General features: G+C 43.6%; 1 protein-coding gene across 1 annotated transcript; it reads right to left on the reverse strand.

Moving 5' to 3' along the window:
• Positions 1-20,879: 20,879 nt before the first annotated feature.
• On the reverse strand, positions 20,880-27,109 carry LOC136539411 (carotene epsilon-monooxygenase, chloroplastic-like). The gene is made up of 10 exons (XM_066531367.1): positions 26,456-27,109; positions 25,668-25,964; positions 25,349-25,546; positions 24,376-24,477; positions 24,119-24,259; positions 23,940-24,047; positions 23,354-23,436; positions 23,060-23,222; positions 21,298-21,356; positions 20,880-20,998 (listed from the first exon to the last, which is right to left on the reverse strand). The coding sequence occupies exons 1-10, from the start codon at positions 26,972-26,974 to the stop codon at positions 20,986-20,988; spliced, it is 1,683 nt and encodes a 560-aa protein (XP_066387464.1). The 5' UTR covers positions 26,975-27,109; the 3' UTR covers positions 20,880-20,985.
• Positions 27,110-27,818: the final 709 nt, after the last annotated feature.

Below are 27,818 nucleotides of genomic sequence, written 5' to 3' on the forward strand. Positions count from 1 at the left end.
CATTTGAGAAGGATAAGCTATGTAGTGCATGTCAAGCCAGAAAACAAGTTGGTAACACACATCCTAAGAAGAGCATGATGAGCACTTCTAAGGCATTTGAGTTAATGCACATGGACTTGTTTGGACCAACCACATACATTAGCATTGGAGGAAATAAATATGGATTTGTGATTGTGGATGATTTCACTAGATACACATGGGTATTCTTTCTTGGTGACAAGAGTGATATGTTTGCAATATTCAAATCATTTGTCAAGGTCATTCACAATGAGTTTGAAACAACCATCAAGAAAGCTAGAAGTGACAATGGTAGTGAATTAAAAAATACTAGAATTGATGAGTTGTGATGAATTTAGAATTAGACATCAATTCTCGGCCAAGTACACTCCTCAATCAAATGGCTTAGTTGAAAGGAAGAATAGAACTTTGATTGACATAGCAAGATCAATGTTGAGTGAGTACAATGTGAGTCATTCATTTTGGGCTGAAGCAATCAACACGGCTTGCTACTATAGCAACCGACTCTATTGTCACCCCATAATAGAAAAGACACCTTATGAGCTATTGAATGGAAGAAAGCCCAACATAGCATATTTCTGGGTTTTTGGTTGTAAATGCTATATATTGAAGAAAGGCACTAGATTGAGCAAGTTTGAAAAGAAATGTGATGAAGGTTTCTTGCTTAGTTACTCCACTACTAGCAAAGCTTATAGAGTTTGGAATTTGGCTAATGGTACTCTTGAGGAGATTCATGATATGGAATTTGATGAAACAAATGGTTCCCAAGAGGAAGATGAGAACCTAGATGATGTAAAAGGCACTCAATTGGTCAATGCAATGAAGAACATAGACATTGGTGAGTTAAGGCCTAGAGAGGTGATTGATGTTGAAGATGACAAGAATCAAGTGCTCTCTAACTCAAATATGCAATCTAGTGGTTCTCATGATCAAATCCAAGCAAGCACTAGTAATGGCAATATGCAAGATCAACAAATGGCTAGTTCATCATCTCAACCAAGTGATCAATCTAATGCAAGCAATCAAGTGCAAGTGCTTCAACCAACCAATGTTGCAAGAGATCATCCATTGGACACTATCATTGGTAATATTTCAAGAGGTGTGCAAACAAGATCAAGATTGGCTTCATTTTGTGAGCATTTCTCATTTGTGTCATCCATTGAACCTAAGAAGATAGATGAAGCTTTTTGAGGGATGTTGATTGGATCAATGCTATGCATGAAGAGCTAAACAACTTCACAAGAAACTAAGTATGGGATTTAGTTGAGAGGCCTAAGGATCATAATGTGATTGGAACTAAGCGGGTCTTTCGGAACAAGCAAGATCAAGATGGGATAGTAATAAGGAACAAAGCAAGATTAGTGGCTCAAGGTTACACTCAAGTTGAAGGTCTTGACTTTGGAGAAACATATGCCCTGGTTATAAGATTGGAAGCAATTAGGATCTTGCTAGCTTATGCATGTGCCCACAACATCAAGTTGTACCAAATGGATGTGAAAAGTGCATTTCTAAATGGGTACATCAATGAGCTTGTGTATGTTGAGCAACCTCCTGGTTTTGAAGATGAGAAGAAACCCAACCATGTCTACAAGTTGAGAAAAGCTTTGTATGGATTGAAACAAGCACCTAGAGCATGGTATGAGAGATTGAGGGATTTCCTACTCTCTAAGGGATTTAAGATGGGAAAGGTTGACACCACTCTCTTCACCAAGAAGCTTGGGAATGACTTATTTGTAATGCAAATCTATGTTGATGATATCATCTTTGAGTCAACAAATCAAGAATTTTGTGAGGATTTTGGCAAGATGATGGCAAGTGAGTTTGAGATGTCCATGATTGGAGAGCTTAGTTACTCCCTTGGTCTTTAAATCAAGCAAATGAAGAATGGCACATTTGTAAGTCAAGGCAAGTATATCAAGGACATGCTCAAGAAGTTTGGAATGGATGATAGTAAAGCTATTAGTACACCAATGGGGACAAGTGGAAGCTTGGATAGTGATGCTAGTGGCAACATAGTGGATCAAAAGATATATCGGTCTATGATTGGAAGTCTACTCTATGTGACCGCATCAAGGCCGAATGTGATGTTTAGTGTATGCATGTGTGCTAGATTTTAAGCCTCACCAAGAGAAAGTTATTTGAAGGCAACAAAGAGAATATTGGGGTACTTGAAGCATACACAACATGTTGGATTATGGTATCCCAAAGGAGCAAGATTTGAGTTGATTGGATATTCAGATTCCGATTATGCGGGATGCAAAGTTGAGAGAAAGAGCACATCAGGCATATGTCAACTATTAGGAAGATCACTTGTATCTTGGTCATCAAAGAAGCAAAATAGTGTAGCACTTTCAACCGCCGAAGCAGAGTACATTTTGGCCGGTAGTTGTTGTGCACAATTACTTTGGATGAAGGCCACTTTGAGTGATTTTGGAATCAAGTTCAAGCAAGTGCCATTGCTATGTGACAATGAAAGTGCCATAAAGCTCACCAACAACTCGGTTCAACACTCAAGAATAAAGCATATTGATGTCCGCCATCATTTCATAAGAGATCATCAACAAAAAGGGGACATTTGCATAGAGAGTGTGGGCACCGAAGATCAACTTGTCGACATATTCACCAAGCCACTTGATGAGAAGAGGTTTTGCAAGCTAAGGAATGAATTAAACATACTTGACTTCTCCAATATGTGTTGATGCACCCCCATTATATGACATGCCTCTCTTTCGAGCAATCTAAGGTAAAAGTTGATTGGCATGGCATACATCCTTGCTAAGGACATGATTAGTGCATCTAGACATATTTCACATTTGAATAGGCTCATTCATGAAAATCAAATGAATTTGATGCTTGTATGGTACCACTATTGCTTGTATGTTTGAAATGATCTAGTGGTAGCATATGACATATTTATGGACTTGTAAACCTAGTGTTTGATTTAGAAAATGAGCTATAAGTGTTTAACTCAACATGGTACAAGATAACCCTTATTTGGAGGTGTGAAGAAGCTTGTCCTTGGATCAAACCGAGTTAAATAACTTTTGCAAGTACTCTAGATTGAACAAATTGGGAAAATGATCCTCATTTCACATGGTCTCACCCCAACATATCTATAATTTGAGGCCACCTTTTGTGCAAATTGTTGACATTAATAATCCTACCCTATCTATACTTTAAGCCTTTGTGGTCATTGATGACAAAGGGGGAGAAATAGTGTACAAAGATAGTAAAACAAAGGGGGAGAGATAATATATGACAAAAGAAGGGGATCAATTAAAATTTTGAGCATACAAATAGGGGGAGCAAGCTCATAAACTTGTATGGTGCATTTGAATGAGCATTACATATGTTTGCTTGCATGGCATAAGTTTTAATTTCAAATATCCATGCTTGTGTGGTGTATGCTAGTTGTAGGTTTGAATGTTGAAATAAAAAACTAGCATGCATAGGCTAAGTAACTAGACTTATGTTCATTCTATGGAAACTAGACCCTTGCATGTAATGTTGATCTCACGGGGTATTCTAGTTCTTGTATATGTCTAGTTACTAATGGTGCTAAGGATGGTATATTGGTGCACTCCAATTGGTATCACGCTTCAAAGGTCCATCTCTTACACCTTAGCATCATTTGGTAGAAATTGTCTCCTATATTTCCTATCTAAGCATATGTGCAAGCTTCAATCCAAACTCTTAGTATATATGTAGGGGGAGCAATTGCTATCATATGGAGTTCATGAAACTTGTCCATATCCTTTACACATGGTAAATATGCTTGGGCAAGAAACATGGATTCAAATGAACTTTAATTCATATCTTTGTATAAGGGTTGTCATCAATTACCAAAAAGGGGGAGATTGAAAGCTCTAGTTTGGTTTTGGTCAATTGATGAAACCCTAAGTGCTAACCTAGTTTATCAAGTGATTATGAGATAGGTAGCACTACTCCAAGTGATGAAGCAATGATGAAGATCATGACAATGGTGATGGCATGGTGATGGTAAAATGCTTAAACTTGGAAAAGAAGAAAGAGACAAACAAAAGGCTCAAGACAAAGGTATAAAATGTAGGAGCTATTTTGTTTTGGTGATCAAGATACTTAGCGAGTGTGATCACATTTAGGATTGATAGCCGTACTATTAAGAGGGGTGAAACTCATATCAAAATACAGTTATCAAAGTGCCACTAGATGCTCTAATTTATTGCATATGCATTTAGGATCTAGTGGAGTGCTAACACCCTTAAAAATGTTTGTGAAAATATGCTAACACATGTGCGCATGGTGATACACTTGGTAATTGGCACATTGGAGCAAGGGTGAAGAAGTTAGAAGTGAAAACAAGTTGGTCGTGAAGACGCTGACGTCGGTCAACTGACCGGACGCTAGGTCCGAAAGCACCAGATGCTGGTAGCATGCGTCCGGTCGAGCTGGTCGGTCAACACAGTACCTAGGGTACTACACCGGACGCTGGTCTGGGTCCGGTCAAGGTGGACCGGATGCGTCCGGTCAAAGAAATATGCCTCGGGGAGCTTACTGGAAACGACCGGACGCTGAGGCTTCTGTGTCCGGTCAGTTTTGCCAGAGCGTCTGGTCAAGTACGTAGCCGTTGAAATCTGACGAACGGCGTTTGAAGCTAGTGACATGTGGCATGAATCTATGGACCGGACGCTGTGTCCAGGGTCCGGTCAATATGACCGGAGCGTCCGATCAGAGTGCGTTTTACCCAATGAAGGGGTACAACGGCTCTATTTCGTGGGGGCTTCTATTTAAGCCCCATGGCTGGCTCAAGCTCACTCTCTTGCACATTTTCATTGACATAGCAACCTTGTGAGCTTAGCCAAAGTCCTCCCACTCATCTCCATCATTGATTCATCATCTTTGTGAGATTGGGAGAGAATCCAAGTGCATTGCTTGAGTGATTGCATCTAGAGGCACTTGGTATTCGTGTTGCGCTACGGATTTCGCTTGTTACTCTTGGTGGTTGCCACCACCTAGATGGCTCGGTGCAGTGGTGGAGGATCGGCATGAGTTGGTGATTGTTCGTGGCCATCTCCGGTGATTGTGAGGGGAGTTGTACCTTCCCCGGTGGAGCGCCGAAAGGTAACTCTAGTAAATTGCTCATGTCATTTAGTTACCTCACTTGTGGGTCGGTTCTTGCGGTGTCCTATCGTGTGGATGAGGTTTGTGAAACACCTCTTAGCCACCGAACCACCAAGTGTTGGTTGATACAACAGGGACGTAGCGTGTTGGCAAGCACGTGAACCTCGGGAGAAAATCAATTGTCTCTTGTCTTTGGCATTCTCCCGGTGATTGGCTATATATTCATCTTGCGATTGGTTCATCCCCTACACGTCGGTATAATCACCCTACTCACTTATTTATATTCTTGCAAACTAGTTGATACAAGCTCTTTAGTGTAATTAGAATTGAGAGCTTGCTTTATTATTTACATTCATCTAGTTGAGCTGTTCAGAGTAGCAAGGTTGAGAGCTCTTAGTGAGTAATTACATAGCAAGTTTGTGTGCCTAAGTAATCATTGCAACTAGAATTATTGGATAGGTGGCTTGCAACCCTTGTAGAGCTAGAGCAAGTTTGCATTACGCTATTTGTCATACTAATCAAATTACTCTAGTTGATTTGTAGATTTTTAAATAGGCTATTCACCCCCCCCCCTCTAGCCATATTAGGACCTTTCACTGGGCAAGGCAACTCCAGACCTCATTGTCCGGCAGATCCTTCAGCGACGCATGGTCCGGGTCCGACGGGCCGCTATACAACCACATTGGCCACATCCTCTCTGCCAACGGCATGACTCGGTGATGGTACAGGGTGTGGAACACCTACACCCCATCAAGGCCGTGCTTCATGAGCTTTCAGAGCTCCTCCTCGATGACCCCACCTTATGCTTCTCCTTATGGGCGCAACCCCATGACCAGCTGTCCCGCTTCTCTAGCCTCTCGCCGGTGAACACCGGGAATGGCGCCGCCGCTGGATTACTGATATAAAACCACTCCCCATGCCACCCCCCGTTGGAGTCGCAAGGGAGGTACGCGGGATACGAGCCTCCCACGCTCGGCTTCCTCTGTAGGGCAAAACCCCCCACCGGTGTGATCTCGGCTGGGTTCCCCACCATCAGGGCTCTCCTAGAGAAGAGCCTCTGGAAGAAATCCACGTGCGGCTCCATCCCGAGGAACTGGCAATGTGCAGCACCCCCATCGGATTAAGGTGCTACAGCTTCAGACCTCACTCGTTGAGGAGCCCGCGCAGAAACTAGTGCATGAGGTACCCTAACACACGCTCGTGGAAGGTGAGAAATGAAACCACCTCATCGAGCCAGGGTTGTGGGAACTCCTCCCTCCCGGGAACCCTCCAGTGCGCCACCTCCTTCAGAGGTAGATGCCCCTTCCCGACGAAGGCCTTCAACACTGACTCCCTCATGGTGGATGACTTCCAGTTTGACATTTTGCTCTAGGATCGCAGAAGGATCGGTGAGTTCTTCTTTTTCTCCCTCGTTCTCTCCCCTTTCATTCCTAGAAACCACCACGGCTCTCAAGAACGCCCATGACAAGAAGGAAGAGGAAAGACGGCGGCAGACGAGGAACAGGCTAAAGAATGGGTCAAAAACGCTTTCCCCTCTCCTACTTAAGAAAAAGGGAACAACAGTTAGGGAAGGGCATGTCGATCAGGAGAAGGCAAAGCAGCGGAGCGAGGAACTCTCTCTCTCTCTCCTATTTAATGTAGATGAGACGCACCCTGACCGATGAGACGTGCCCTACCCGACAAAACGGCTTCTGATCGGATGGGACATGGCCTGGGCATGGCCCACCACTACCGCACGCTAGGCAAAGGAACCAAAGTGCCTCCGCATGTGGGCGGCCCCTCACTTCCCCAGGCTAGACCTGGAAAGACCCAAAGCAAGATCTCCGTCGGGAAAAACCATCGGCCCCCCTGAGTCGACCGAATCACTTAGGATAGACACCGAGAGACAGGTAAGGAGCAAAGGGATGCCCCCTATAGGCCATGCCGATTCCGTCATGAACAACGAGCATGGGTCCCGGTCGGACATTTTCGACTGAAGCTCTCCGAACCCCGTCACTCAAGCCATCAAGGTGAGCACTACCAACCCTCTCTATTTCCTTACAATCATTTCATACATCCATATGCGCATTCATTCCATACACCCGAACCTCCCAGATGATTCGGGCCCTGAACCATCCGGGGGCTTGGAAACTAAGCATCACACATGCAGCGAAATGCATCACAATGTTCCATGTTGCGTCACGAAGCGACGGTTGCCTCATTCAACATGAGCAACCAATAGAGCTAGGGGAGAAAAACATAGATGAGCCCCGTGCGGCCCTTACCCGGTCTGGCAGACCGAGTCATCTTAACCTTCTCATTCGATCCTAAACCTCTCGCCAAACCCACAGAATCTCCATCGAGGAGAGGCCGTTAGGCCACCTGGGTCGGTCTCTGGAATGACCCAGGCATCTACCAGGTTGCAGGTAAAGGAGTAGTGGAATGTCACAAGAGGGCTATGCCGACCCCATCACGAACGACGGACCTGGATTCCACTCGATCACACCCATTAGCGAACTCACCGAGCGCATCACTCGAGCCCGAGCGATCGGGACAAGCGACAAAACTCAGCCCCTCCGGTTGTGAGGAACCGAGGATGGGGTAACACACACAACTCACACCGACCCCTACTAAGGCCCAATAGGTCTCAGGGGCTCAAGACAAAAAGCTTGGGACTGTGACCCCAAACTCGCCCCTTCCGACAATCTCACCCTATCTGGCTACGCTTCTGACTACGCTCCAAACACCTAGGTCTACGACCCTGATCTCGCCCCATCTAGCTACGCTTTCGACTACGCTCCAAACACCTGGGTCTGCGACCCTGATCTCGCCCCATCCGGCTATGCTTCTGACTGTGCTCCAAGAACCTAGGTCTACGACCCCGATCTCGCCCCATCCGGCTACACTTTCGACTATGCTCTTGGAAGGTCCTAATGGCTAGAGGGGGGTGAATAGCCTATTAAAAAAATTCTACAACACTTAACAAACCAGTTAGACAAAAATAAAGCGAAGCAAGTATTGCGCTAGCCTACTAAAAATCCAAGCCACCTACCACAATTCTAGTTTAGATAGTTTCTATCCACACAATAGCTATGACACTACACTAAGTTTGTGTGCTCTCAAAGGATAACTAAAGAGCCACACTAACCAAATTAACAAGCTCTCACAACTAGCTACACTAAAGAGCTTGGCAACTAGTTTACGGTAATGTAAAGAGAGTGAGCAATTTGTTTATACCACCGTGTCGAGGAAGGAGCCAATCAATCACAAGAATGAATACCAATGAAGACCAATCACCTCAGAATCAAATGATGAACACAATGATTTTTTACCAAGGTTCACTTGCTTGCCGACAAGCTAGTCTTCGTTGTGGCAATTCACTCACTTGGAGGTTCACACGCTAATTGGCATCACATGCCAAACCCTTAATAGGGTGCTGCACAACCAACACAAGATGAGGATCATACAAGCCATGAGCAATCCACTAGAGTACCTTTTAGCTCTCCACTGGGGAAAGGCCAAGAACCCCTCACAATCACCATGATTGGAGCCAAAGACAATCACCACTCTCCGCTCGATGATCCTCGCTGCTCCAAGTCGTCTAGGTGGCAGCAACCACCAAGAGTAACAAGTGAATCCCACAGCGAAACACAAACACTGAGTGCCTCTAGATGCAAACACTCAAGCAATGCACTTGGATTCTCTCCCAATCTCACAAAGATGATGAATCAATGATGAAGATGAGTGGGAGGGCTTTGGCTAAGCTCACAAGGTTGCTATGTCAATGCAAATGGCCAAGGGGGTGAGCTTGAGCTAGCCATGGGGCTTAAATAGAAGCCCCCAAGAAATAGAGTTGTTGTACCCCTTCACTAGGCATAGCACGGGGTGATCGGATGCTCCGGTCATATTGACCAGACGCTGGACCTCAGCGTCCGGTCACGCGATGCGTGCCATGTGTCCCCTCTCTTCAAATGCTGAGCGCTCGATCTCAATAGTCATGTGATGACCGGACACAGCAGCTCAAAGTGACTGGACACTGAACACCAGCGTCCGATCATTTTTAGTAAGCATCCAGAGATGACTTTTCATGACCAGACGCGTCCGGTCATGCTCGACCGAACATAGCCAGCGTCCGGCCAGTCACCTTCAACACTATGTGTTGCCACGTTGGTAGGACCGGACGTAGGCTTTCAGCGTCTAGTCAGTTTGTGACTCAGTGTCCGGTCAGAGACCAACGTTGCGCGCCCTTTGCTGCCACTGACCAGAGGCACCGGTCCAATCGAGACCAGTGTCCAGTCACTTACAGTGACCTCTGTCTTTTCTGTCTAGGGCACCGGTGGCAACATCAGACTATCCGCACTCTACAGGTGGACACTCTATCGGTGAAGTTTCTATCCCTTGCTCAAATGTGCCAACCACCAAGTGTATCACCTTGTGCACATGTGTTAGCATATTTTCACAAACATTTTCAAGGGTGTTAGCACTCCATTAGATCCTAAATGCATATGCAATGAGTTAGAGTATCTAGTGGCACTTTGATAACTGCATTTTGATACGAGTTTCACCCCTCTTAATAGTATGGCTATCAAACCTAAATGTGACCACACTCTCTAAGTGTCTTGATCACCAAAACAAAATAGCTCCTACCATTTATACATTTGCCTTGAGCCTTTTCTTTTTTCTCTTCTTTTTAAGTTCAAGCACTTGATCATCACCATGGCATCACCATCATCATGTCATGATCTTCATTTGCTTCACCACTTGGAATGTGCTACCTATGTCATGATCACTTGATAAACTAGGTTATCACTTAAGGTTTCATCAAATCACCAAAACCAAACTAGAGCTTTTAATCTCCCCCTTTTTGGTAATTTATGACAACCCTTTCACAAAGATATGAATTAAAATTCAATTGAATCCATGTTGCTTGCCCAAGCATATTTACCATGTGTAAAAGGATATGAACAAGTTTCATGAACCCCATATGGTAGCAATTGCTCCCCCTACATATGTGCTAAGAGTTTGGATTGTAGCTTGCACATATGCTTAGATAGGAAATATAGGAGACAATGTCTACCAAATGATGCTAAGGTGTAAAAGATAGACCTTTGAAGCGTGATACCAATTGGAGTGCACCATTATACCATCCTTAGCACCATGGTTAGCTTGGTACCACTTGGAAATACTTGGAAATGAAATCATTAGATATCCTATGCATGCTAGATTTTCATTTCATCATTTAAACCTACAACTAGCCTACACCACACAAGCATGAATATTAAAATTTAAAACTTGTGCCATGCAAGCAAACATATGAAATGCACATTCAAATGCACCATACAAGTTCATGAGCTTGCTCCCCCTACTTGTGTGCTCAAAATTTTAATTGATCTCTTTCCTTTGTCATATTTCTCCCCTTATGTCAAGTTCTCCCCCTATCACTTGTATCTTTATTTCTCTCCCCTTTGTGTTGTCTTTTCACTATCTTTGTGCACTATTTCTTCCCCTTTGTCATCAATGACCACAAAGGTTCAAAATATAGATAGGTTGAGATTATCAATGTCAATCAATGGGGTGAGGATCATTTTCCTAAATTTGGTCCAATCTAGATCATTTGCCAAAAATATTTAACTCGATTTGATCCAAGGACAAGCTTCTTCACACCTCTAAATAAGGGTTATCTTGTACCATGTTGAGTTAAACACTTAGAGCTCATTTTCTAGATCAAACACTAGGTTTACAAGCCCACAAACATGTCATATGCTACCACTAGATCAAAATAAGCATAGAAGCAATAGTGGTGCCATATAATCATCAAATTCATTTGATTTTCATGAATGAGCCTATTTAATGTGAGAGATGACTAGATACACTAAACATGTCCTTAGCAAGGATGTATGCCATGCCAATCAACTTTTACCTTGGATTACTCGAAGGAGAGGCATGTCATATGAGTGGGGGGTGCATCAACACATATTTGAGAAATCCAATATGTTCAACTCATTCCTTAGCTTGCAAAACCTTTTCTCATCCAATAGTTTAGTGAATATATCGGCAAGTTGATCTTTGGTGCCTACCCTCTCAATACAAATGTCCCCTTTTTATTGGTGATCTCTTATGAAATGGTGGCGGACATCAATATGCTTTGTTCTTGCATGTTGAACTGGATTGTTGGTCAACTTGATTGCACTCTCATTGTCACATAGCAATGGCACTTTCTTGAACTTGATTCTAAAATCACTCAAAGTGGCCTTCATCCAAAGTATTTGTGCACAACAACTACCGGTGGATATGTATTCGGCTTCGGCAGTTGATAATGCAATACTATTTTGCTTCTTTGATGACTATAAAATAAGTGATCTTCCCAACAATTAACATGTGCTCGAGGTGCTCTTCCTTTCAACCTTGCATCCCGCATAATCCAAGTCGGAGTAACCAACTAGCTCAAACTTTGCTCCTTTGGAATACCACAAACCAACATTTTGTGTATGCTTCAAGTACCTCATTATTCTCTTTGTAGCCCTCAAATGACTTTCTCTTGGTGAGGCTTAAAATCTTGCACACATGCATACACTAAACATGACATCCGGCCTTGATGCGGTCACATAGAGGAGGCTTCCAATCATAGACCGATATAATTTTTGATCCACCATATTGCCACTTGCATCACTATCCAAGTTACCAATTGTTCCCATTGGTGTGCTAATGACTTTGCTATCACTCATGCCAAACTTCTTGATCATGTCCTTGATATACTTGCCTTGACTCACAAAAGTACCATTCTTCAATTGCTTGATTTGAAGACCAAGGAAGTAACTCAACTCTCCAATCATGGACATCTCAAACTCATTAGCCATCATATTTCCAAACTCATAACAAAAATCTTAATTGGTTGATCCAAATATAATGTCATCAACATAGATTTGCAACACAAATAAATATTTTCCAATCTTCTTGATAAAGAGAGTGGTGTCAACCTTATCCATCATGAACCCTTTAGAGAGTAGGAAGTCCCTTAATCTCTCATACCATGCTCTAGGTGCTTGCTTCAAGCCATACAATGCATTCTTCAACTTGTACACATGGTTGGGCTTCTTGTCATCTTCAAAACCGGGAGGTTGCTCAACATATACTTCTTCATTGATGTAACCATTGAGAAATGCACTCTTGACATCCATTTGATAGAGCTTGATGTTGTGGGCATAAGCATAGGCTAGCAAGATTCTAATTGCTTCTAATCTAGCAACCGGGGCCTATGTTTCTCCAAAGTCAAGACCTTCAACTTGTGTATATCTTTGTGCTACCAATCTTGCTTTGTTCCTTACTACTATCCCATCTTGATCTTGCTTGTTTCTAAAGACCCATTTGGTTCCAATCACATTGTGTCCCTTTGGTCTCTCTACTAATTCCCATACTTGATTTCTTGTGAAATTGTTCAATTCTTCATGCATAGCATTAACCCAATCAACATCCTTCAATGCTTCATCTATCTTCTTTGGTTCAATGGATGACACAAATGAGAAGTGCTCACAAAATGAAGCCAATCTTGATCTAGTTTGTACACCTCTAGAAATATCACCAATGATAGTGTCCAATGAATGATCTCTTGCAATATTGGTTGGTTGGAGCATTGGAACTTGATTACTTGCACTTGCTTGATCATTGGGTTGAGATGATGTACTAGCCACTTGATCTTGTTCATTATCATAAGAGCCACTTGTACTAGCTTGAGTTGTATCATCTTGCATATTTGAGTTAGAGAGCACTTGTACTTGATCATCTTCATCGTCATTCACTTACCTAGGCCTCAATTCACCAACATCCATGTTCTTCATGGCATTTGAAAGTTGAATGCCTCTAACATCTTCTAAGTTCTCATTCTCTACTTGTGAACCATTGGTTTCATTAAATTCAACATCATGAACTTTCTCAAGAGTACCACTATCCAAATTTCAAACTCTATATACTTTGCTTGTGGTTGAATATCCAAGTAGGAATCCTTCATCACATTTTTTGTCAAACTTGCCCAATCTAGTGCCTTTCTTCAAGATATAGCATTTACAACCAAAGACCCAAAAATATGCAATGTTGAACTTTCTACCATTCAAGAGCTCATATGGCGTCTTCTCTTTTAATGGGTGATAATAGAGACGGTTGCTACAATAGCAAGCCGTGTTGATAGCTTTGGCCCAAAAAGATTGACTCACATTGTATTCACTAAGCATAGACCTTACCATATCAATGAGTGTTCTATTCTTCCTCTTAACTAGGCTATTTGATTGTGGAGTATATTTCACTGAGAATTGATATCTAATTCCAAATTCACCACACAACTCATCAATTCTAGTGTTCTTGAACTCACTACCATTTTCACTTCTAACCCTCTTGATGGTTATTTCAAACTCATTGTGAATGCCCTTGACCAATGATTTGAATGTTGCAAACACATCACTCTTGTCTACTAGAAAGAATACCTATGTGTATCTAGTGTAATCATCTACTATCGCAAAGCCATATTTGTTACCACCAATGTTAGTGTATTATCTTGGCCCAAACAAATCCATGTGCAATAACTCAAATATTTTGCTAGTGCTCATCAAGCTTTTCTTAGGATAGGTATTTCCAACTTGTTTTCCGGCTTGACAAGAGCTACAAAGGTTATCTTTCTCAAACACAATATCTTTCAAGCCTCTAACCAAGTCATGCTTAACCAATCTATTCAATTGTTTCATTCCAACATGACCAAGCCTTCTATGCCATAACCAACCCATGCTAGACTTAGTGAACAAGCATGTAGATAATCTAGCTTCACTAGCATTGAAATCAACCAAGTATAGATTCTCATATCTAAAGCCTTTGAAGATCAAGTTAGAGCCATCTACACTTATAATCTCTACATCATCTACCCCAAATATGCATTTGAATCCAAGATCACACAATTGAGCCATGGATAGCAAATGAAAGTTCAAGCTCTCTACTAGTAACACATTGGATATGCTCATGTCATTAGATATTGCAATCTTACCAAGCCCTTTGACCTTGCATTTGCCATTATCATCAAATGTGATACTATCATAACCATCATTGCCATTGGTATTGATTGAGTTGAACATTCTTGCATCACCGGTCATATGTTGAGTGCACACACTATCAAGAACCCAATGCCATCCTCTGACTTTGTAATTGACCTACAAAAGAAGATCAATTCTTTTTAGGTACCCAAACTTGCTTGGGTCCTTGAAGGTTAGTTACTAAGCTCTTTGGTACCCAAATGGCTTTCTTCTTTGAGCCCATCCATGGTTTACCAATGAACTTAGCCTTCACACCATTTGTACTCTTAGTAAGCACATAGAAAGAATTAATCTTAATTGAGGATACATTAGCATTTTTGCTCTTGTTCTTGCACTCATGCTCTTGTTCTTGCACTCATGCTCTTTATGACCAACTTGCTTGCAACTAGTGCAAAACCGATCATTGTTCTTTACAAAACTAGTCTTATGAGGAGCAAAGGCCGCCTTGCCTTTCTTAGGGGTATAGCCCAATCCCTCTTTGTTGAGAGAAGCTCTTTGGCTACCCAAGCACATAAGCAAGTGGCCCTAACCACTATAGGCCTTAGCCAAGGTGTGAGTGAGCTTATTGACCTCCTTCTTGAGGTTCTCATTCTCAACCATTAGTGAGGCATCACAAGTGAAACCATCACTACTAGATGAGGTGGAAGTAGAAGTACTACAAGAAGGGTTAGTGGGAGCAACAATGATAGGCATAGACAATGATTCATCAATTATATCATAGGTTAAGCCTACATTGCAAGTTTCAACATGCTTCTTTTTATTTTACTCATCAAGCAAAGAGGAATGAGCATTTTCAAGCTTTTTGTGAGCCTTGCCAAGCTTCTCATGGGCTTCCTCTAGCCTCTCATGAGTTGCCTTGAGCTCATCAAGGGCTTGCTTAAGGGTTTTTACCTCCTTATTCAAGCTCTTGCATTCCCTTCTCTTAATGTCAAATTGTTCTTTAGCATCTTCTAGCATGTCATATAATTCATCTTTAGTAGGTTCATCATCATCACTATCACTATCATTTTCATTATCATGTTCATCATCACTTCCATCATCACAAGTTTGTACCTTAGTGGTCTTAGCCATGAAGCATGATGGAGTGTCGAAGAGAGAAGGCTTCTCATTGATAGAAATGCTTGCAAGTGCCTTCTTCTTGGTGGTCTTGTCATCATCACTATCATCATCATCATCATTTGAGGAAGTGTCACTATCCCAAGTGACCATGTATGAACCACCCTTCTTCTTCTTGAAGGTCATCTTATCCTACTTCTCTTTATTTTCCTTCTTGTCCTTCTTCTTGTTCTTCTTGTTGTCATCATCATTTCTATATGTATCATCGGTCATTATATCTCCTAATACTTGGTTTGGTGTCATGGTGTCCAAACCACTCCTCACTAGAATAGTGACCAATGTGCCAAATCTTGAAGGTAAGCATCTCAAGAACTTGTGGGAGAAGTCCTTGTCCTTCACCTCTTCTCCAAGTGCTTTGAGATCATTGACAAGCACTTGAAGCCTATGGAACATCTCCGGCACACTCTCGTCCTCCTTCATCTTGAAGCTTGCAAACTTTTCTTTGAGAATGTATGCCTTTGCACCCTTCACGGCTTAAGTGCCCTCAAATGATTCTTCCAACTTCTTCCATGCCTCATGAGCTCTCTCAATGTTCTTGATTTGCTCAAATGTTCTTTTATCCAAAGCATCATGGATGGCACTAAGAGCAATGTCATTATTTTAGAGTAGTATTTCTTCGGCAGCGGTGGAAGCCTCTTCATCTTTAATCTCAATCTTTATCTCTACCACCTTCCAAACCTTCCTATTGATTGACTTAATATAAGTTGTCATTTTAGCCTTCCAATAGGGATAGTTGGAGCCATAAAATTGGGGTGGCTTCTTTGTGTTGTTGATTTGAGCAATTTTTACACCAAAGGTTGTTAAGCCTCAAATCACGGTGACCTTGGCTCTGATACCACTTGGAAGGTCCTAATAGCTAGAGGAGGGGTGAATAGCCTATTAAAAAAATTCTACAACAACACTTAATAAACCGGTTAGACAATAATAAGGTGAAGTAAGTATTGCGCTAGCCTACTAAAAATCCAAGCCACCTACCACAATTCTAGTTTAGATAGTTTTTATCCACACAATAGCTATGACACTACACTAAGTTAGTGTGCTCTCAAAGGCTAACTAAAGAGCCACACTAACCAAACTAACAAGCTCTCACAACCAGCTACACTAAAGAGCTTGACAACTAGTTTGCGGTAATGTAAAGAGAGTGAGCAATTTGTTTATACCGCCATATCGAGGAAGGAGCCAATCAATCACAAGAATGAATACCAATGAAGACCAATCACCTCAGAATCAAATGATGAACACAATGATTTTTTACCAAGGTTCACTTGCTTGCCGACAAGCTAGTCTTTGTTGTGGCAATTCACTCACTTGGAGGTTCACGTGCTAATTGGCATCACATGCCAAACCCTCAATAGGGTGCTGCACAACCAACACAAGATGAGGATCACACAAGCCATGAGCAATCCACTAGAGTACCTTTTAGCTCTCCACCGGGGAAAGGCCAAGAACCCCTCACAATCACCATGATTGGAGCCGAAGACAATCACCACTCTCCGCTCGATGATCCTCGCTGTTCCAAGTCGTCTAGGTGGCGGCAACCACCAAGAGTAACAAGTGAATCCCACAGCGAAACACGAACACCGAGTGCCTCTAGATGCAAACACTCAAGCAATGCACTTGGATTCTCTCCCAATCTCACAAAGATGATGAATCAATGATGAAGATGAGTGGGAGGGCTTTGGCTAAGCTCACAAGGTTGCTATGTCAATGCAAATGGCTAAGGGGGTGAGCTTGAGCTAGCCATGGGGCTTAAATAGAAGCCCCCATGAAATAGAGTTGTTGTACCCCTTCACTGGGCATAGCACGGGGTGATCGGATGCTCCGATCATATTGACCAGACGCTGGACCTCAGCGTCCGATCACGCGATGCGTGCCATGTGTCCCCTCTCTTCAAATGCTGAGCGCTCGATCTCAACAGTCATGTGATGACTGAACACAGCAGCTCAAAGTGACTGGACTCTGAACACCAACGTCCGATCATTTTTAGTAAGCATCCAGAGATGACTTTTCATGACCGGACTCGACCGGACATAGCCAGCGTCCGGCCAGTCACCTTCAACACTGTGTGTTGCCACGTTGGCAGGACCGGACGTAGGCTTCCAGCGTCCAGTTAGTTGTGACTCAGTGTCCGGTCAGAGATCGACATTGCGCGTCCTTTGCTGCCAGTGACCAGAGGCACCGGTCCAATCGAGACCAGTGTCCGGTCACTTACAGTGACCTCTGTCTTTTCTGTCTAGGGCACCGGTGGCACCATCGGACTATCCGCACTCTACAGGTGGACACTCTATCGGTGAAGTTTCTATCCCTTGCTCAAATATGCCAACCACCAAGTGTATCACCTTATGCACATGTGTTAGTATATTTTCACAAACATTTTCAAGGGTGTTAGCACTCCATTAGATCCTAAATGCATATGCAATGAGTTAGAGTATCTAGTGGCACTTTGATAACCGTATTTCGATACGAGTTTCACCCCTCTTAATAGTACGGCTATTAAACCTAAATGTGATCACACTCTCTAAGTGTCTTGATCACCAAAACAAAATAGCTCCTACCATTTATACCTTTGCCTTGAGCCTTTTGTTTTTTCTCTTTCTTCTTTTTAAGTCCAAGCACTTGATCATTACCATGGCATCACCATCATCATGTCATGATCTTCATTTGCTTCACCACTTGGAATGTGCTACCTATGTCATGATCACTTGATAAACTAGGTTAGCACTTAGGGTTTCATCAATTTACCAAAACCAAACTAGAGCTTTCAACTCTAAAAACCTGGGTCTGCGACCCCGATCTCACCCCATCCGGCTACGCTTCTGACTGCGCTCCAAAAACCTGGGTCTACGACCCTGATCTCGCCCCATCCGGCTACGCTTCTGACTATGCTCCAAACACCTGGGTCTACGACCCCGATCTCGCCCCATGACTCTGACTCACCCGATCCCACGGCGCGCATCGACGCCAAGATCAGTGAGCTCTGTCTCATTCAAAACTAACCGACTCCCCGATCCCACGGCACACATCGATGCTAGGATCAGTGAGCTCTATCTCATCCAAAACTAACTGCCTCACCCAATCCCACAGCGTGCATCGACGCCAGGATCAGTGAGCTCTATCCCCTCCAAATCTAATTGCATCAGCCAATCCCATGGCGCGCATCGACGCCAGGATCAGTGAGCTCTGTCTCATCCAAATCTAATTGCCTCACCTGATCCCACGGCGCGCATTGACGCCATGATCAGTGATCTCTGTCTCGTCCAAAGCCCTTGACTGACTCCCTCGCTCGATCCACGGCGCGCACCAACGCTAGGATCCACAAGCTCTCTCTCTCACCCAATCTCTCAAAACGACTAAAAAACGCCTCGGCTGCACAACGACGCCTTGGTCGACAAAACTCTGTCTCAAACGAAAAAACTCCCCCACTAACAACACAAGAAACCCCCTAGACGGTTCTACCAGAACCGCCCGATGGCTCAGGGGCTACACCCGCGGGTGCGCTCGCATGCACCCGCCGACAAGACAAAAAATCCCTCGGACGATTCTACCCGAATCACCCGGGGGCTCGAGTGCTCCTGTCGGGTTCATAAAACCCGAGGTCCCTCAGGGACCGGCTTCCACGCCAAGGCTTGGTCCAAGAGTCTAAAACGACAGGCCGGAAGGGTGGCCTAGTCACCAACCGAAAGGTCTGGCCAAAGAGAAACAGCGCTCGCTCGTCGGCTACTTCGGCCCACCTCTCCGACCGGAGCGTTCGCTTCAATTCTAGCCACCTCCGGATGGCCTCTCTGATCGGAAGGCCTGGCCCAGAACACTACTTCTGACTTCGACCCCGCGTCTCTAACCCGGGATTCGTATGAACCCTGCTCACCGCTCTTCTCCGACCGGTGCACTCAGAGCCGACTGGAGCCATCCGACCGGGGACGCCTGCTCGGTAGGAACCAAAAGACGTGCGAAGAAAAGCAAGGCAAGGCTCACAAGTCAAAACCACCGTACTAGGGACCATACCCTGCACGAAAACAGTACTCTACAGCTACCCTGACATCTCCCTCTACAGTATTGTAGGCACCACTAAAACTCTCATACGGTAAGGCCCCCCACGTGCCTCTAGGCATCGATAGCGTTATGGGCGTCGGGATTTACCGTATCGGGTGAACATAGTGAGACTCCTCACATGTCTCTAGGCATCAAACAGTATTTGCAGGTACCGACATCTACCATCTCTGAAAAAGACAGCATGACCTCCCGCATGCATCTGACATTATACAGTGCATCAAACAGTATTTGTAGTGTTGTAGGCGTCTACCATTATCTTGTACCCATCGGCGTGGGCAACAAGGCTCAGTAGCATATGAGCCCTCACCCTCTCACTTGTAAGGCCATCCTCTTTATCTATAAAAGGGGACGCGCCCCCTCCAACAAAGGAGAGCCCTTCTTGAAGATAACAAGCACTCACTAGCTCACAACCACAGAACCGTTGGGTTCGGACTCCAAGCACATGCTTGAACACTTACTCATAGCGCAGCTCCCGTCGCTCTCGGCCCTTCCGACCGGAGCCGACCGGACCTCTTGTACACCCCTTCTTCTTCCTTCTCGTTTATAACCCAACTGCAAACTTCGAGCACCTGGGCTTAGGAATAACGTCACTAACCGGTCCAAACTGGACGTGGGGCACGTTGCCTGAATAAATATAAATCCTATGTCATTGAGTGATAGACCACCTCCAATCACAACGTATGATAAAACTATAAATATTCATGCACCGACGAAAGTTTTGCAGTGTGCCACGCCAAAGTGGCCACCGCCGTAGCCCGTAGTTATCCTCCAGCGAACGTAACCTTGGAATTCAGTCGCTCTCACGGCGGGGCCAGGCAACGCAGTCCAGACAGCGGCGCGTCCCGGCCCCGGGGCCCACGCCAAGGAAATGTCACCTTCTATCCATGACATTGCCAGCTCACGAATGGACAGGTGACGTTACACGGCCGCACGTACAGCAAGACTGCACGACCTCGGCCTCGGGCTTGATAACTTCCGTTGGCCGGTTTCGTGCGCTGCGCATTGACAAGCTGACACAGCTCCTTTGGTTAATCTTATTTTGTCTCGCGTCCCCGGGCACCTCGTCCATCACTACGTAGAGCTCCCCGCCCTCGTCTACGACCAAAGAACCCGACGGCCTCTAGGTGATCCCTCCACCCGCCGTCCCTGTCCATCCTAGCGGTCTCTATGGCTCGTTATGGAGTAGAACGAGAGAAATAATTCGGAGGACCGAGACCCACTAACATGTGGGACCGGACCACGTCAACTAAAATCCGGTGGATTCTGGATAGTTGGTTACGCAACTGGACAACTGGTTTCACTAAGTCAGGACTGATTATACCGAGAAAAACCAGACTACGTACATTTTCCCCCCAATACCATATTGTGCCGCTAACGAATATATATATATATGAATACGAATCTGTTCGGCCTTGGATTACCACCAGGACCTAAGTTTTACGCTCACGAATAGCCGAACGAATCAGTAAGCAAATGTTCCTTTGTTTCAAGTTTCAAGGGAAGCGAATCTGTAAACTCTGTACGCCGACGCAGTGACATCTAGTATGGTACTGTAGAGCTTTCAACGATAAACTGGAGAAGCATATTTCACATCTTGACAATTCTGTAGCCAGTGCAGGTGTTCTCTATTCTGGTTTGAAGTCGTTTCCATCTATTTTGATTCGCTGAAAGAAAGAAAACAGTCAAAGTTTTGCTGAAACTTAAGTGGAGAAGAAAAACAACATAAGCTTCCCGTGTTCTACTGTTCTGGGTACAAGTAAGTAATAAGATAAAGAGAACACATCCTGTGCCCTTTCAAAACCTGATTGCAAAATTAGCAATGAAATTCATGCTAAAAATATCTTTGTCACAGAACTAGAGGGAAAATATAAGATTCTGTAGCCTTTTTTTTTAGGGGAGCCAACTGCAGTCCTGTATCGGTTTGTAAAAAAAAGTATTGAGCAAATCAGCATTAAGAATTTACCTCAGTACTAACTCAGCTTCTTGCTGAACTTTACGCAGGCTTACATTCATATATAGTCCCTGCAGCAATAAGCTCATCTTAAGAAACCATTCAGATATGCTATCAAACTTGAAATAGAAGTTTGGGCTATGGCATATTTGATGATGACTATGGCATTCACAATTTGATGATGTGACACATAGCAAATTTGTAAGCCTATGTAAATTATTTAAAACGAGACAGGATTTGTAAGCCTATCAAACTGTACTATGGCATATCAGATATTGCATTATGTAAATTATTTAAAACGAGACAGGATTTGTAAATAAGACTATGGCATATTTGATGATGACTATGGCATATTTGATGATGACTATGGCATATCTATTTGAGCAAATAAGACCCGAAATGAAACGAGGGGCTTTTTTATCAAACATGTCCAAGTGTTACATAATTTAAATAAAAAAAAGCTATCCAACATTGGGAAACGAGACAGGAATGCTACATGTATATTTATGTTTTATCTTTTCTAAAACAATTAAAGCTAATCTATTTGATGATGACTATGGCATCCACAATGTCTTATTAAACATGTATCAATAAACCATGATGGATTTTTTTTCTCCCGTTGCAAAACATATAAATATTTACTCCTAATATCCTCATAACTTTAATTTTCATACTACCCATGCATTATAGTACAGTTAAGTATCTAGTTCCGCGACTTCCTTTGAGGACCTATAAAAATCTTTAATTTTAATTTCTAATTAAAGTCAGCAAGGAGTTAGTTGTCGACGTGTCATCTGTCTGCTAGTGATTACAATGGGAGACCTCTTGATTTTCCATGTGACGTGTCAGGGATTGCACTAGTATATGCATACGGCTTGAAGGCACATTTATTTAGACTGGACAACATACTACTCAAGATTTCAGTTCACGGTTTCATTAGTTGGACCATCGGCTAACCAGGTTCTGATAAGATAAGTTTTGTCCTAATCAAATCAAAACCGCATCAGCAACTTGTTGAGAATCTTGTTTCTTAGTAATTAGAGAATGGTCAAGGGTTCAAAGGCCCATGATGTTGCATTTATTCTCTGTTTTTGACATTTGTGGAAAAAAATATAAGAAATTGGCATGGGAGGCACTTGGAACAAAAAAGAAACCAAAAAAGGCAGATGGGTGAGAAGGTTGAGGGGAACATTAAAAAAATGTGGATGAACAATGGGGCAAGATGACATGGTAGTGGGAACCTTTGTTTCATAGGGAAGGGTGAAGCGTTCAAAGGCCTATGATAGTGCATTTATTCTTTGTTTTTTATATTTATGGAAAAACTTAAGAAATCGGAAAGAGAGGTACTCAAAACAGAAAAAAAAAACAAAAAAAAGCATACTGGGCGATGGGGGCAGGCGGAACAGAAAAAAAAACACAGACAGACAACAGGGTGAGCAGGTGGAATGGAAGAAAAAAAAAAGCGGACGGTCGATGGACAAAGAAACTGATTGCGCTTTAATATTAGAAAGAGTTTGGCTCTTTCCACTTTCTTGGGGAAAAAATGATTGAAACTCAAGAGTATAACTTGGCTACACTTTCAAGCTTTCAAAACTGAATCAATTTTCATAGAGAAAACATCAGGAACTTTGGCCCCTTCCTTTTCACTTTCCTCCTAATGTGCCCTTAAGTAGTACAGCTTTTGCTACAATTCTTTATTGAACTCCAATTGATATCAACTAGATTATGAAAAAACAAGAGTATTGTAGAAAATATGCATAGCATGTTTCCTTACATTGGTTGTATGAATTGTAGCTCCAGTAGTCATGTTAATCTTTTGATCTGGCACAAGCTGAATATCCATCTTCTGCAACACAACTGCAAGTGCCACTATCGCTTCTAGGAGAGCAAATTGATCTCCAACACATTTCCGAGGACCTCCACTGAATGGGATAAACCTGGGAAAAAGATGTAGCAGGAGCATGGCGCAGCTCAGTCACATTTGCCAGTTAACAAAAACTAAACAGATGCTTAATGGAAATATGAAGTGACAGGATAGAAACGATATATCGCAAAGTTGTATTCTGACCTGAAATCTGTGTTAGACTCATTTGGAACAGGTCCCTCTAAATCAAACCTCACTGGAATGAACTCATCTGCTCTATCCCAGACCTTTGTAGAAGGAACAAACAATTAATTGTAGAATGCAAAAATCTGCTAAGTGCTTGCTTAGGCATTGCTACTAATGAATGAAAACACCATATGAGCACAGCTCCAGCCATAACAAAAGCATAAGGCATAGCAAAGCATGCTTCAAATGGTAGCAAAGAATGATAACTACGTGATATAATTATACTTCTAAGTTCAGGCTTTTAGGGCCTATATGACAGCAAACTAGTATACTCAATGCAATAAAAATAATGTTCATGAAACCATCTTATCATTATATCATGGAAATTGATAGAACAATGCAGGTTGCATCAAGACCTGACAGATAGACTAATAAACGATAATTTGTAATTTTCTTAGTAAGCCTACAGCAACTTGGAATAAGATCCTCCGTATAATTCACAAAATCAGACATGTATATTCAATATTCCACGATGCAAAGCATTTACTTTAAAGAGCTCAAATACTGCCAATTGTGTGTGATTCATATTCAGATGGAGAAGTACCTCTGGGGGCCTGTGTATATTGTACACAGATATCATAATATCTTGACCAGCCTTAACCTTATAGTTTCCAGGAAGAACATCATCAACTATTGCACGCCGTAACAGCACCTATCAGTAATTAGTCCATGAGTCACCAAAACCAATTACAAAGTTGCTTGTCACTAGCACAAGAAATGTACAGGAGGGTGTGGATACAGCCGCATAGACTCATTTATACAGCGCATCAAGTACTTCAGCTCCTTTACATCCTCATATTTGGGGAGTCTACCTTGTAGAACACGATCTACTTCACCTTGAGCTCTCCTCAGTGCAGCCGGATCCTTCAGTAGTGTAACACTGAGCAGTCAACATATTAAAGTGACATTTTAAGTAATGCATTATTTGTCACTTTGGTTGATAGATGGTTACTGCAAGCAATATAGCACTACAGGAGTACCTTACTGAGAAGATAGATTGTCCATGTCAGTACAGAGCCTGTTGTTTCATGACCAGCAACTAACATTGACAAGAGATCATCACGTAATTGTACACTGCTTACCTGGAGAACCAAAAGGCATGTCAACTAAAGCAGTCAAACTTGCAATAAACAAAATGCATGTCGTGTAAAATGGTGAAATGGAGCCCTATATGAAACTGCACGCAAACCGAGCATGAGAAGTTTAGCAACAGAAGCACAAAAAGATCTTGCGTTGTCGAACTTCAGCAAAACTTGGCATAGAGCATGACTCACAAGGAACAGAATGTTCTCTCTTAGTAGTGAAATGATATGCAAATCTTTTGCGTGCTAGAGGAAAAAAAAAACAAGAACAGAGATATGATTTTTTATAGAATTTTTCAGTCTTTTGTCACAGATTTTCATAAATCAATGGAAAAGAAAGGACCAAATACTCCTAGCAATCACCTTTACACACAAGCATAATGTGCCCCTTTTAGTAGGTAAAACCTCATCATCTAAACTTATAGAAAGAAACAGAAGATATAGACTTTAAATGCACATTCAGAGGGGGGGAAAGGTGATACACTAAAGCTGCACTGTTTTTCATTTAGATGTATGCAGTAATATGTTCTATGCTAAACATATCCTTTTTCCTGAAGATATTTTAAGCTGAATGACACCAGGTTACAAACTGCAAGCCCAACCAATAATTGTCCCTCCGGGCAAGGCAACAGAGCTAATAAAGCAACATTTATGACCTGGGCAAACAAATCCATGGTTTTAAATTTTCATGGACCAGCAGAAGGATAAATCAATAATCAAAGCCATCATCAGGCAAATGTTATGGAGCATCAACAGCAGTAGATGTCAAATTATTTTGATGATGAGCAAGTAGCTTCATATAAGTAGAAATTGTGGAAATTAAAGGTAAAAGAAGCAAAATATTGTAAAAAAAATGGAATACGTTAATCACCTCATCTCGGCTAGCAAGTAGGAAGCGTAGAATGCTAGGATCCCCCTCATTTACATATTCCTCACCCTCAATCTGTTCATTTTCAGCTTCCACTATTTCTTTACACTTCATAATCAGCTCTTCAACAGTGTTTCTTATAATCCTAACTGCATTCTCTGCTTTTATCTGTCTTGGAATTATCTTGCACAAGAAATCAATCTGTGACAAATAAACAAGGATCATATCAAACATTGGTCAGGTGATTTTTCCTTTCGGCCAGTGAACTAGGAAACATAGGTGAGATTAAAAGTTAGAAGAATGGAGTGAAAGAGGATCCAACCTTCCAGTATGGCAAAAGATCTGTAGAACGAAGCTCTGCTTCTTTGAGTGCAGTATAAACAGCATCAATGACAGGACTATCTGTTGTGAGGGAATCAAAATTGTAGTTGAACAGTGACAAACCAATCACATCCAATGTCAACTGAGAAAACCTCGCTTCCATATTGACAGGTTGCCCACTCAAAGCAGATGGCTCAAGTTTCTCTATTAATCTCTCAGCACATTTACAAAATACCTTTTCCACGATAATAGACAGAAATCTTTTGTGCAGGGAAGGCACAACAGCTCTGCGTCTCACCTAAAAAAACATACCAGCTTTGGAGTGAGATTAAGGATTAACTTACAGTCCAATTAAATTTAGCTCCAAACTACATTGGTGCCGCAAATATGCAAGATATAGCTGCAGCAAGAGAAGAGATACAACCCTACTAATTTCTTGCACTACTACCACCATTTATCAAATATATGTCAGCCAGCCCTTTACATTATTGAACATCATGAGGAACTGACTAGCTCTCCGCATCCACTCCCACTGGCACAAATTGAAACGACCCGTCTTCAACCTAAACCGTTTATAAATCCATGGTTCAACCTGCAGACAAGTTAAACCAAGTAACCTCGCTTCTGCTGGTCTGGTTTGGTTTGGGTGCCGTTTAGCTGGTCAAACCAAGCTATGAACCGGTGTACTGACATACAATTGTTCTAGCCCGTTACAGAGCCTTACGACTGTGATAGGCCATTCCATTCGCTAAACAATGACAATAGTGGCGAGAGAGACAGAGAACGCACCGTCCATAGGTCGCCCTCCGCGATGGCGAAGCCGGAGCCGAAGAGGAACTCGGAGACTTCAGCGACTAGCCCCTTCGCGTAGCGCGAGCCGTAGCCGCGCAGCACGTGCCTGGCGACGGCGGGGTCGCTAACGATGACGAAGTCCTGTGGCCCCGCGGCGAGGCGGTACACGGGCCCTTCCTCGCGGAACCACTTGAAGAGCGGCAGGAAGAGCGCGCCGCCGAGGAGGTCCCGCACGTCGTCGAGCTTGGCGGACGCGACGGGGATCCCCGAGTCGTCGCCGCCGCTCCGGCTCCGGCCGACGGCGCGCGAGAGAGACGTGATCCAGTCGGGGCTCGCCCACGGGGTGGCGGTGGCGGTGGAGGGCTCGTCGCCCCCGCCTCCGCCCCCGCCCCCGCCCGCGCTGCTTCCGCTTCTCGGCGGGGGCAGGCGGACGTGGGCGCGACGAGGAGGCGGACGTGGCGACCACGGAGACGGCGACGCGGCGACGGAGGCAAAGGCGAAGGCGGTGGAAGGCATCGCCGCGCGCCGGCCGATGCCACCAGAGCAGCTAGGGTTTGGCCGTTTGGGATTGGAGTTGCCGAGGGGTGGGGAGAGACGGAGCACGGAAGGAGGGAGAGTGGGGGGGATTGGTGTGACTTGAGGGGAGCAGCCGTTGGCCGTTGGAGGGGAAGGGGGAATTGGGGGATATGGGATGTGGTGGGGCCCGCGTGGAGGTGTGTGGGAAAGGTAACTGCTCAGTTGCCACGGAGCCCGTGAGTTTTTGAATCCGCTGGATTTTGCGGGTGGCTTGGGCCCAAATACAGTAGCAGGCTTCCTGATCCGCGGTGTCACGCAGGCCGCGCTGTCGGTTACGATGCAGCCCAGCATATAATATGGCCCAATACAAAGATGCATATAGGCAAAAGGCAAAATCAAACGAGTCCCCACCCCCCACCACACACCCCACCCCCACCACACACACACGCGCAAAAAAGAAAAAAGCAAAATCAACGAGTTCGTAAACAATGGATTTGGTGAATGTGGTAGCCAGACAGCACCTTCTTCTGTCGACTGTCGTTGTGAGACTGCAATTTTCTGCACATAGGATGCCCTGCCCGTCATTTCCGCCCAAAGCCCGCGGGGGTTGCGGCGGAGGTATGGCCCCATTCGGTTTACTTTGTTGGGCTTGTTTTTTCAACCAGAACAGTATTTTTCTCTACAACAATTCAGCTAGAATGGTGTTTTTCAGCCAGTTTCAGCCAAGTTTCCGACCAGCGAACGGATCCTGTACCTTATACCGGCAATGTTCTCGCCATTCGAAGAAAAGGGTAACTCCGTGACGGTGTTTTGGTCCGGCGGGTCCTCAACCGACTAGTGAAAG

This window comes from Miscanthus floridulus, chromosome 2, assembly GCF_019320115.1.
Source record: "Miscanthus floridulus cultivar M001 chromosome 2, ASM1932011v1, whole genome shotgun sequence".
NCBI lineage: Eukaryota > Viridiplantae > Streptophyta > Magnoliopsida > Poales > Poaceae > Miscanthus > Miscanthus floridulus.